Source organism: Sander vitreus, chromosome 10, assembly GCF_031162955.1.
Source record: "Sander vitreus isolate 19-12246 chromosome 10, sanVit1, whole genome shotgun sequence".
Classification (NCBI taxonomy): domain Eukaryota; kingdom Metazoa; phylum Chordata; class Actinopteri; order Perciformes; family Percidae; genus Sander; species Sander vitreus.
This window is the reverse complement of record NC_135864.1, coordinates 20,467,755-20,479,715: the sequence shown is the minus strand read 5'-3', so window position 1 is coordinate 20,479,715 and position 11,961 is coordinate 20,467,755. Positions and strand designations below refer to the sequence as shown.

Genomic DNA, 11,961 nt, shown 5'->3' with positions numbered 1-11,961 from the left:
CCTGGTTCAATTCCAACCGGGGGCCTTTGTTGCATCTGTTTTTCCCCTTTTTCTCCAATTGTTTCATGTAACCGCTCAATTGTCAACTATTGAATATAGGCAGAAATGCTATAAAATGTTTTTTTTTTTTTAATAAATCAATGGAAAATGATATTATTGCTGACATTGTTATTTTATTATTATTATTTTGGGACACAAACACAAGTTACACATCTGTCAAATTCATTGTTTGCAGTTTGAAATTCATCTCAACATACAGTAGCCTATAATTTAAATGTAATAAATATTTACAGAAATATTACACTTTTTTAATGAACTCAGTTAATAAAGATATTTTGATATTCTTTTTACTAACCTAAATATAAAAGTTATTACACTTTTGTTTTTTGCCAGAATGATAAAGCTGAGAAATGGTATCTTCATTAAGTTGTGGTACAACAATGTTAAGTGTCCATCAAAGACATTGTGAGCTACAAATGTTTTAGTTTTTTTTATTGTAACATTTGCCAAGACATCCACAGTTATACACATAGGTTACACAACCAGCAATACACATGCACACACACGTCTTTCAAATATCATTCATATAGTGTTTCTTGTTGAATGTAAATGGGGGGAGCTGAAGAAGCCTATCTTGTAGGGAACAAGTCACGATGAGGCTCTCTGAGGCAGAGAAATGAGGTACGAGACAATCACACCATAGTGCTTTTCACTCTGTCGAAGATCTGTCGGACTTTTACTGCAGGGACACATCCTTCCCTCACAATGGTGATGGTCCCTGTGGAAAGAGTGAGATGGGTTTGAGTTAGAAAGTGCCTGTGAAAACAAAACCAAAAAAGAGAGAACGTATTGGGAATATTTTGCGTTTCACCTTCATCAATCTTCAGGCAGTTAACCACGGTGGAAGCAACAACTTCATTTGAGTCTCCGTCACACAGAACCCCTTGGATCTTGTGTCCCAGTCGACTGCAGCAAAAAGAGATGGTATGATAGGAGAGAGTGTGAGTGAATGTGAATTCATTAGCAATATACTGTGATGACATGGTATGTAGTGGGTCAGTTCTGTGAAGAGACACTTACTTGATGACCATGGTGTGGTGGGTGCTGTCTGGCTCTCCGCTGGGATTGGCTGACGTGACAGCAAGGGGTCCGGTGATGTCACATAGGTGGCCCGTCACCGTGTGGTTAGGGACGCGGATCATGATGCTATCCTTGGTGCCAACACGGTCATAAGCTGGACCCACTCCTACACAGGATACATTAAAACTGAGCTGAATACTTATGATTCATATTAATAAACTGGAAAAAGTTGTAAACTGAATCCAGTAACATTTAAACTGAACAGTTGACCTAGTTTGAACAGCCAGTCTCCTTTGCTGACGATGCAGCTGATGCCGCCTGGATACACATTCCTCATAAACTCCCAGAGCAGAGGGCTGAACGGAGGCCTGGCTGCCACCAGCTGTTCCACGTTAGAGATGCAAATGCAGATGGGCTTCTCTGCTGGTCTGTCCTGGACGAGGTCACAGATAACAGGTTGATGAAGACAAAATGTTGAAATTGGATTAAATGATCTGTGTTATATCAAACTTCCAAATGATACAAACTACCAGTATGTATTTCATTCTTACTTTAATATTGTAGATTTTCTCTATAGCTTGAGGATTCTTGCAGGAGGCAGCCAGGGCATACACAGTGTCTGTGGGAATACCACACACTCCTCCTTCTTTCAGGAGGCCAGCAATCTTCAGGAGACCACTGGTGAGTCGGGAATTAGCCACAGGACAGGGAAGCTCCGGAGCAGATTCCTGCTTCGCTTTCTCCTGAGACAGGCCACAGAGGGAGGGACGTTTAAAACAAAACAAAAATTAACAGGATCAAATATAACACTGTAGAATTAGCAGAGGAATGCAAAATGAGTGTCTTAATTGGTAGTGATGGCCAAATGAAGCTTTGTGAACCATTTTCTCTTTTTTCTGAGCCCATAGATGGGGCTCTCTCTTCAACAAAGGGTTGAAAACACACTGAATTGCCATTACTTTAACCTTTTTCTTTGAACAGAGAGCGCCATCTAGTGAGCTCAGCAAATAAAGAAAATGGTTCACAAAGCTTCATTTGACCATCATTATACAGTTTTTCTGAATTGCTAAAACACTGGCTGAACAAAGTTCTCAGTTGCCTGAACTCATTTAGCTAATTGTGCAGTCTGTTGTCAATACAACCATTTCACATGGTCAAACACAATTTGCAGATCTCACTTAGACTTTTCAGCAAATCTCTAAACACATTCTCATTCTCAAAACACATTCTGCACTCTAATGCACATGTCATCCATACTGGTAAACACAAGTAGCAACAATCAAATACAAATAGAGAACACATGTCATTGATTGAACACAACCACTCAAAATTGATTTCACTTGTTTCAAATGATGTGACACAACCAATATAAGCCAGTTCAGAGAGTAAACAGGTTGTTGAAGGTGGGAAGGAGAAAGTCTGAGAATGGATAGAAGAAACAATGTGAGAGGAGGACGAGTGCGTATGCGTATGCGAGGTGTCAGGGCTGGATACAGCACACAAGAGGCTTCTTCCCCCATTGCCTCAGGAGGGACAATATTGCTTGTGATGTCGACGAAGTGTTCTGGCCTGACCCAGCCCAAAGACAAGAAGAAGCACATTGATCACATGTTTACTCCTTTGATTGTTGTCCCTTGTATACTGTAGTACAGTGCATTGTAGGCTGTATACTGTACAATGAACAAATTGTATGGCCCTGAACATTGTGCTTTCCATTTGTTACTGTACAGTACTGACTGCTCAATAGATTTTGAGTGGTTGCAGGTTCATATCAACAAAGAACAAGAATTACAGTATCACAGAGACAAAGGACAAGTTTGTGAGATGTAGGGTACAGTACTGTAAACATAGGGGTACAAGGAGGAGGAAAAACAAAACAAATTGCAAAGAGCAAAGCAGAGTAGTAATTTCTGATTAATTTTGAGCTATTAGAACATGTTTTCTTTCATCTAAAGACAATGACGGAAAAATATGAAATTTGTTTTCAGATTACTTCTCCCTGAGAACTATATTCTCATTCTCATTCTATGTTTTGAATAATGTGTTTTCTATTTTTTTTGGTGTATTGCTTACTGACTGCTTGATAGTGTATATCATTTTGATCACTTTGTTTATGATTTCAGAGCAGTGTTTGATTTTGAACACAGGTAAAACTGTTATGAGGCGAAAGTTTCATTTTGCAAGAGGAGTCAGAGGTTTTGTAAATAGTACTTGAAGATGAGGTTTTGTGTATAATGTTTTCAGAAATTGTGTTTTAGCAATTGAGAAAAACTGTAATTGGTTACCTTTCTTAAGGGAGGGCCCATAGGTAGCAGTCTTTGTGAGAAGATACAATTCACCAGTGACGCCAGAGCTCCATATATACAAATTATTGAAAGTAGTGCAAACATGGCAACTGTAAAGAAAATGTCAGAATGTTTCAATATATCAAGTTTTTAAAGACTTTCATTTTCGTCTATTTCCATTTCAAAAGATAAATGTGATCAGAATGAGGCTTTGTCCATACTTACTTTCTAGCTCATAAGGCAGTCGCTGCAGAGTGGAAAGCAGGAAACAGACCAGAACAACCTCCATGACTGCTGTTAGAAACAGCAAAACCAGGTTCCTGTCGGCAGCTGACATAGACAATTGAAGAATGAAAACAAGCTCAAAAACAAACTAATGAATTAAGTCTTCTATTAAAAGATCCTGTTGACCTTACCAATCAGCATAAGGAAAGCATTAATGACCAAGAGAGCAATGGCTCCGGCTGTAAAACCGTAAGCTTCCTCTGTGGAAAGCTGAAGCATGTCACCTAGAAAAAAAACTTGGGATCAGAATTTTGTGTAAATCAGTGAGAACATGTCTTCATTTTAATACATGTTTGTCCTGACATACCTGCAAACCTAAACCAGGTCCAGGTTGCCCATACTGCTACATAGATGTATGAGATGACTGAACCAAAACGGCCACCTCCTGTCATTTGCAGTCGGCTGACATAGACCTGGATGATGGCTCCAGAGATGAGGACCCAAGGGATAGTCAGATGAAGAAAGGTAGGATTCATCCTGGATGAACTTGCATGAAGAGCTGAGAGAGCTGCAACCCCATTTGAAAGGTAGAACAGGGCGTCTGAATCTTGGTCAGTTTGAGGTAGGGGCTCTGGGTCCCACTGCTCGGCCCTGCAGCACTTCAAAGCCTTCTTCAACTGGTCAGAGGCGATGGGCTGTGGTCCTACAGGGATTAGAGACTTCTCTGCTATGGTGTTGATGAGACGTGAGAAAGTGCCATACAGGGAGGCTGTGGTGAACAGGGAGCAGGCTACACCAAAGAAGATGTAGTATCCCTGGAGAGGAATCTGGGGGATTGTTGAGAGTGTAAGCAGGAGAAACAACATGTTGTGGATCAGCTCTAGGACATCTGTGTTCAGGCTTCCCACACAGAGCGCCACGCCTGCCATCACAAAGAACCAATTTCCCACCATTGTTACCCTACCAGAGGCCACATTAATGTCCTCCGCAACCAGAGCAGATACCACAAATTCATCCCAAGCTTTGATCAGCCAATATGTGGCATGAAGACCAAACTTAGTGGTGTGGTAGCAGTCTTGACGTAGATGGGCGTAGTAGCTGGAGAACAGCTGGGCAACTGTGATGATTGAGACCCATGCAGCTCCTAAGCCAAAGGACTTCATGTACCCAAAGCTGTAGAAAGCAAAGATGAAGGAGGCAACAGTGTCACAGAAGAAACCCAAGGCCATGGGCTCTGCATATTTTGTGTTCTTCTTCTTCTCCTGGCCAATGCTCTGGGCGCTTGCTGAGTTGGGGGTCCCTAGCAGAAGAACATTAAAAAGGGGGGTACCGAAGCCTTTGAGGACTAGACGTTGAGTCAGACCTTTTACAAGCAGTGCAGCTGAACCATAGATGGCAAAAATCAGAATGAGCAACTCCAGAACCCCAGAGAGTACGAGAGCCCAGGAGCTCGCTACCAGACCCACTGCTTCAAAAACTAAGGTGGCTGTGATGGCCCCAAAAACAAAAGGCATGATGTAATTGACCGTGGCAGAGCAGAAGGCTAGGAGAAAGGACAGAAGTATATAAGGGACAAGACCAGTGATTGCTGACTCTTTTATGGACAGCAAAACATAGCTAACTGGAATCTCTGTGGTGGCATTCAGAGACATGTTGCTCATCATGTTTGTGGACAGGGACAAATTGTTCATCATCTGATGTGGCATTGATGCTGTTGCAGGAGTTTCAGCTAAGGCACCAAAGTAGATTCGGGTGGCACCATAACTGCCCCAAAGAGCAGCATAGCCAATGAACGCAGTGCCACTCAGATGATCGTATCTTCTAAAGGAAATCAGTCCAGCTACCAGTTGGCATATACCACCAATCAAAATGAGATGAACACCTATAAAAAACATGGAATTGAAATTACTAAGACAATTTTTATTCATTTTTTAATAAATATTTTCTGCAGATTTTCTAAAAGGTTTACCTGCAAGTATGTTTTCCACCCCGACTGGTGCATTGCCAGTGTGTGCTGTATTGAAGTTCTGTAGCAGTACAAGGAATGCACTTATCCCATTGGATAACATGCCTAACACTCCTGGTTCACCATAGAAACTGGCTGGAAACCCATCTGATGTTGCCATCCTGTCTTTGTTGTCAAGCTGCAGTTTTACTGAAACAGTGAAACAAATGACACAGACAACATATCCATGAATGTACGTACGTTTTAAATTATAGTTTTAGTGCGTAACTTTTTTATATTAATGAACGTCCGTTACATTCAAGCCATTGCCACATAAGTTGATACAAACCTAATTAAGACTTTCAGCTCCACAAAACTCTCTTTGTATTTGTCAGTATGGCTATGTTCAGAAAATGGTGTCATCCGGCGACTTTTGCGCGCAGAAAATCGAGCAAAGATAATTATCTCTTCTGAAGAGTCATGCTTTTTTTAATCCTCCATGTCCTCCTTGGTTACAAGCAACTGCATGGGGGGTGGTGCACGATCATGGACTGCTTGTATCATGTGGATGCGCTGACAGTTTTGTTGTCATTACTTAGAATTCCTCATGGGGGCGACAGAAACTACGCACTATAGCTTTAAGTAAGTATAATGTGCAATACCAAATGCAGAAATTACCCAAAAATATGAACTGAGAATACTATCTTAATCTTTGCTGACTTATTGTAACAATTTATTAGCAACATTTGAACAGTATCACTGTGTTGCTAAAATATGGATGCAAGTTATAAGCACAGAGAGAGAGAGGTCACTGTTTTTGTTGTTGGAAAGTACAACTTGCTTATTAGCACATCATTGTACAAAAAATTAGAACCAAGGCTAAAAGCAAACAAATAATTTTAAAGAACATTAATATACTGTAAAGCACATGTGACAAACTGTTAAGTCCTGCAAACTCAATTAAGTCGCAAGGGCGTAAATCCCAGGGGGGTCGGGGGGGGCAGGACCCCCCCCATCTAATGGTTGTCCCCCCCCTAGAAATATCATTAAAACAATGCTGTGTATTGTAAATAACATAATGATGTATACTTAAAATATGTGTGTAAGTAGTAAAACAATAGAAACCCCTAAAAATGCTTTTTAAGTTTAGAAACATTTTGAGTCCCCCCTCCCTTGCCTCAGAGTGGTTTGGTCCACTGCCTGCTGTACATCAGGATCTGCACTGGACTCACACATCGGGTAGTGACAGTAGTAAGTAGGTGGTTCAAGGCTATTTTATTCACATTAAACATCGGTGTGTAAACATCAAGTGTGTTGAGCTCAGTTCATATTTTTGGAGGTGTGTGGCCGTCAGGGTTAGCAGATGAGCTTTACTAGTGGCTCACTAATTTACATTATGATCAGCTAATTTAACAAGTGTACAAAAGCATTGTATTTATTTTATATAGGGAAATTTTTTCAAAATAAGTCATTATGTGTTTTGTGGCTTGATTGTAAACAACTTAAAAATAAATACATGGTTTTAAAGAAGAATATTTTGGTCAATTTAGTCAGCTTTTTCATTGAATCAAGAGAAACGCTGAAAAGAAGGATAATGGTACAGTCTCCATGCTACACTAATGATAGTATTAAGGCTTTCCTCTGTGTACACGTCCTCTACGAGTATAATTGGCTGTATTATTTGTGTCCCCTTCAAAAATTGCTTTTCCGAAATTTTATGTTTATTGTCCCCCCTACTGTTAGATCAGATTTACGCCCATGTTAAGTCGAATTGGAAAGTCCTACTCTCTTTGTTCTGTCTTCTCTCCCTAAACACTTACAGAAACCTGAGAAAGTGAGCATTTTATCCCTAACAGACTAATATTTACTGATATTTACCTAAAAGACACTACTGGTTTTGATTATGTCATTTAAATGTTTTCAGAGTTGTAATTTTGGTATTCTGTTTTCAAACCTAACTCACTTTGTTCTGTCACAGAGCATATTCCTACTAACTGTAGATATTTACACCATGTGAAAAAACCTGTTATCACCATCCATTTTTTATGTAGGATTTAAAAATAATAAATATAAATATAAAGCAGTTTTCTAGCTAGTAATACAGCAAATGGCAAAAAAAAGTCTTACCTGGTGAAGACGCCCAGACAGATGAACTGTTGAGTTGTTCTGAAGCAGGGATAAACGTTTGTCATAAATAAGGCCTCCCTGTGTGTAGGAGGAGTTCATGAAAATCCCCAACAGTCTGCAACCTGAGCAGTGACATCACTGCTCTTCACCTTAGACAATAAAGTTCCGCTCCTTCCTCCTCCTCTTCTGAGGATTGTGATATGCTGGTTATGACGATGATGATGGTGGTCAACGTGGATATTTAAATTTAATCTGATAAGGTTTTGTTATGGCTACACCTCTGTTTCTGGCCCTGCCCTGTTCCTCCCAGGCCGGTGTCATAGCCCTGGACTATATAAAGCAGGTGTCAATCCAAAAAGCACCACCATCCTTTCAACAACCTATTGACTGCAAACCTACTGCATCTAAGAGAAAGAAAAAAGAAGAGCAACAACTGACTGAAGCTATGATCTCCAAATTACAGGCAAAGATTTAAAATATTTTTACATTAATATTTCTGATTAATAGGGATCTACTGTAATCATGAATTTTGTTCAGCCTTAAGTAAGTCAAATACATTGCTAGGTATGTCTAAAACTCTAAAATCACAATATAGTTTTAACGATGTAGGTATTTTGTGAGAACCTTTAACAGGATAATTTAATAGAGCTCTTGTTGAGGAAATTACAAATACTGTACAAATAATAATAATTAATAACTAATATCCACTAAAAGGCTGTGTTCGCCACTTGAAATGAATTTAAGATGTACAAAATTAAAAAAATAATACAATACATTCACACTGAGTGGTTTACAGGTGCCAGTAAAGATATTCTGTATTCTGTCCTGCAGAAAACCATTAGACCAGTGTGGGCTGTCAGAGGACTGCATAAATCTGCAGTGGAAGGTAAACTTAACTCTGTTCTCTTGTCTGTCCAAATACAAGAGACATTTCTCTATGGTTCAGCCATTCCAAACAGCATTTTTACTTGTAGACAAATATTAAAACTAAACATCTCTCTTTTATCTACTCCTTATCTCGTTCTTTATTTGTGCAAACACCATTTTTTGCTCTTTCCCCCTGCAGTCTTGAAGCGCCCGGCCCCTGAGGACACAGTCACAGCCAGCTTTGGGAAGTTCATCAGTGAAGTAAAGCCCCAGCACTTGTCCTCTGTGGTGCTCCACCGCAGCAAAAGGATGGTGCTGGATAGCATTGGAGTTGGTGTGATTGGCAGCACAACAGACGTGTTTGAGCTGGCTCTGCAGCACTGCCAGGTGAGGCAGAGGGGAAAGAAATAACTTTAAGGTCTTATCTGATATGAAGCAGTAAGACAGATGAAAGAAATTGCTTGACCTTATGCAAACAGTAGTTGTAAGTCAGCTGTGTGAGTCCAAAAAAAAATCCCAGGTTATTATTATGCTCAATTGTGTCTTGGAACAGGCAGGGTTTTAATGTCTGGTGACCTTTTTTCTCCAAGTTTCTGTGTTTGACATATGACTTACAAAGAAACGTATTCAGCTTCAACTGAAGAGTTATATGCCAGAGCTTTTTAAAGTAAAGTTCACTTTAAATATGTGACAACACAATCTGTGACTGTAAACTGTTAATATTAAAAATGTCCTTGAGACAACTCCCTGTGTTTACCTGTCTCCGTCTTTTCCCCTTCAGCACATGTATGCTCCTGATGACATCAGCTCTGTGTACGGACGCAGGGGCACCAGGCTCTCCCCGACACTGGCAGCTTTCGTCAATGGAGTGGCTGTGAGTATAAATGGGTGGGACAGATGTCTCCATTGTCCCCAGTGCACCTCAGATGCACCTAACCCATTACCACAAGCAAACTACAGATATTTTATACTCAGCTATCTGCTAACACTAAATTGACCCCACATTTCCAGCATATCTGTAAACATTGCTGAAACCATCAGGATGTCAAGCTAATTTCTGCCACATGTATTTGCCTCCAGTGGATGAAGCCATGTTATGGCAATTAAAGGTATTTTAACACACAGACACAGTGTTTAAAGCTAGCTACTGTATTATTTCATGAAGCACACTTACTCTATGTACTATGATTCACAATCATTTTGTTGTTGAAAATGTGTTTGTTTTTTTTTTGCTGCAGACTCACTCCATGGACTTTGATGATACATGGCACCCTGCCACTCATCCCTCAGGAGCAGTCCTTCCTGCTGTGTTAGCACTCAGTGACATGATGTCTGCTAACAGCAAACCTAGTGGCCTGGACTTCCTGCTGGCATTCAACATCGGCATTGAGATCCAGGGCAGATTGATGAGGTTCTCTAATGAGGCCCACAACATCCCCAATAGGTAAAAACCTCAGGGCGTGAGTCATATTGGACATAGATACTATAATTTATTTAGTCTAAAAGCAACATTGCAGTAGGTTTTGTAATTTACTGGGTCATTACAGTGATGATTTAATAGATATAAAGCCAGTTCACTGTTTTTATTTGTACTCTACATGAAGAACAAGTATCCACATGACTCTAAAGAGATCCATATTTGACTCTGCTGATCTCTGCAATGTGCTTTACAAGGAGGCCTGTGCAGTGTAATGAGCAGCCTCTTAGTGGTGTCAATGAGCTGTAAAAGGTGTGTTATTATGTTCATCTCAAGGACAGCAGAGGCTCTGTGGGTACTGCTAGCACAATTAGCCATGTGGAGGAGAATATCACACAGGACTCCATTTGGCAAGTGTTTACACCAAGTCAAATAACCTGCCACATTTGTTTGTTTATCAAATACTGAAATGGCCAAAAACCTACTTCCTTTAACATCCCTGAAATAAGCTCTGCATGTGGAAATTCTCGTGAAAGAGTAGCTGTTTGTACAAAGAGTCATCTTTACATGCTGGAGCTCTAACCATAATGATGAGAGCAGCCATTTGAAATGCTCCTTTAGTCACAAGAGTAAAAAGTTCCAAAACACCTGACCAAAGTCTATTTCTTTCTGTCTTTCTCATCACCAGGTTTCACCCTCCCAGTGTGGTGGGGACCATGGGAAGTGCAGCCGCCTGTGCTCGCCTCTTGTCTTTGGATCCCTCCCAGTGCAGTCATGCCTTGGCTATAGCTACTTCTCTATCTGGAGCCCCAATGGCTAATGCTGCCACTCAGTCTAAACCGCTCCACATCGGTAATGCCTCACGTTTGGGGCTGGAGGCTGCTCTGCTAGCATCCAGAGGCCTAGAGGCGAGTTCTCTGGTCCTGGATGATGTCACTGGTGTGGCTGGTTTCAATGCTTTTTATGAAGACTATGTACCGCAGCCTTTAGAATTACCCAATGATGACGGCCATATGTTCCTACTAGAGGAGCAGGACATGGGCTTCAAGCGCTTCCCTGCCCATCTAGGGATGCACTGGGTGGCAGATGCTGCAGCCTCAGTCCATAAGATTCTTGTGGGATTTGGCCCTGGCACTGTCTCCCCAGCTCAAGTCCAAGAAATCCTGCTCAGAGTCCCCAAATCAAAGTACATCAACAGGCCTTTCCCTGACTCTGAGCATGAGGCACGCCACTCCTTCCAATTCAATGCTTGCAGCGCTCTCCTGGATGGGGAGGTGACTGTGCAGTCTTTCACACCCGCTGCCTTAAGACGCCCTGACCTATTCGCTCTGCTGAGCCGTGTTCGCATGGAGCATCCCCAAGACAACCCAGCTAATTTTAACAGTATGTATGGTGAAGTCCAGGTGACACTTGTTGGGGGAGACATTCTGAAGGGACACTGTGACACCTTCTACGGTCACTGGCGCAACCCCCTCACCAATGAGAGCCTGAGGAAGAAGTTCAGAAACAACGCGGGGGCCGTTCTTCCCTCAGAGAAAGTTGAGAGGCTGATTGATGTGGTGGAGGAGCTGGACAGACTTGGGGACTGCAGGGCCCTTCTCTCACAGCTGCAATGAGAACTCAGACATACACAATGAGAACAGCAGAGAAATCATTGCACATAAATACATTATATACCAGTCTCATATACCATTTCCATATGCCTCTCTCTTTTACCAGTACTGACGAATACTGAAATATCTGTTGAGACATGTCAAAACATACTTATCTGATGTAAATTCTGCTGAATTATTTCATTGTATTAATCCATCCATCCATCCATCTTCAACCGGTTATCAGCAGCATCTATAGCAGGGGACCCCAAACTTCCCTGTCCCAAGCCACATTAACCAGCACTGACTGGGGAATCCCGAGGTGTTCCAGGCCTGTGTGGAATTCTAATCTCTCCACCTAGTCCTGTGTTCTTCCTGAGTCCTCCTGTATTTGATTTCATGAGTGATCTACATTGCAAATGG

At 41.3% G+C, this 11,961-nt stretch overlaps 2 protein-coding genes across 2 annotated transcripts; one reads left to right on the top strand and one right to left on the bottom strand.

Moving 5' to 3' along the window:
- Positions 1-244: 244 nt before the first annotated feature.
- LOC144524523 (uncharacterized) lies at positions 245-7,760 on the bottom strand. The gene is made up of 11 exons (XM_078260840.1): positions 7,663-7,760; positions 5,560-5,745; positions 3,958-5,472; positions 3,782-3,874; positions 3,591-3,695; positions 3,366-3,475; positions 1,632-1,823; positions 1,351-1,513; positions 1,081-1,246; positions 872-966; positions 245-778 (listed from the first exon to the last, which is right to left on the bottom strand). Exons 2-11 carry the CDS (start codon positions 5,714-5,716, stop codon positions 693-695), a joined length of 2,682 nt encoding a protein of 893 aa, XP_078116966.1. The 5' UTR covers positions 5,717-5,745; positions 7,663-7,760; the 3' UTR covers positions 245-692.
- Positions 7,761-7,915: 155 nt separating this feature from the next.
- irg1l (immunoresponsive gene 1, like) lies at positions 7,916-11,625 on the top strand. The gene is made up of 6 exons (XM_078260839.1): positions 7,916-8,125; positions 8,494-8,548; positions 8,729-8,916; positions 9,311-9,403; positions 9,768-9,973; positions 10,635-11,625. Exons 1-6 carry the CDS (start codon positions 7,931-7,933, stop codon positions 11,560-11,562), a joined length of 1,665 nt encoding a protein of 554 aa, XP_078116965.1. The 5' UTR covers positions 7,916-7,930; the 3' UTR covers positions 11,563-11,625.
- The last annotated feature ends 336 nt before the right edge of the window (positions 11,626-11,961 follow it).

Coding starts and splice junctions, on each gene's coding strand:
- LOC144524523 (XM_078260840.1), bottom strand. CDS start 5,716: ATGGCAACATCAGATGGGTTTCCAGCCAGTTTCTATGGTGAACCAGGA. Junction 5,473..5,559: donor GGTGGAAAACATACTTGCAG/GTAAACCTTTTA, acceptor TGTTTTTTATAG/GTGTTCATCTCATTTTGATT. Junction 1,247..1,350: donor AGACTGGCTGTTCAAACTAG/GTCAACTGTTCA, acceptor TATCCTGTGTAG/GAGTGGGTCCAGCTTATGAC.
- irg1l (XM_078260839.1), top strand. CDS start 7,931: ATGGCTACACCTCTGTTTCTGGCCCTGCCCTGTTCCTCCCAGGCCGGT. Junction 8,917..9,310: donor TGGCTCTGCAGCACTGCCAG/GTGAGGCAGAGG, acceptor TTTCCCCTTCAG/CACATGTATGCTCCTGATGA. Junction 9,404..9,767: donor CTTTCGTCAATGGAGTGGCT/GTGAGTATAAAT, acceptor TTTTTGCTGCAG/ACTCACTCCATGGACTTTGA.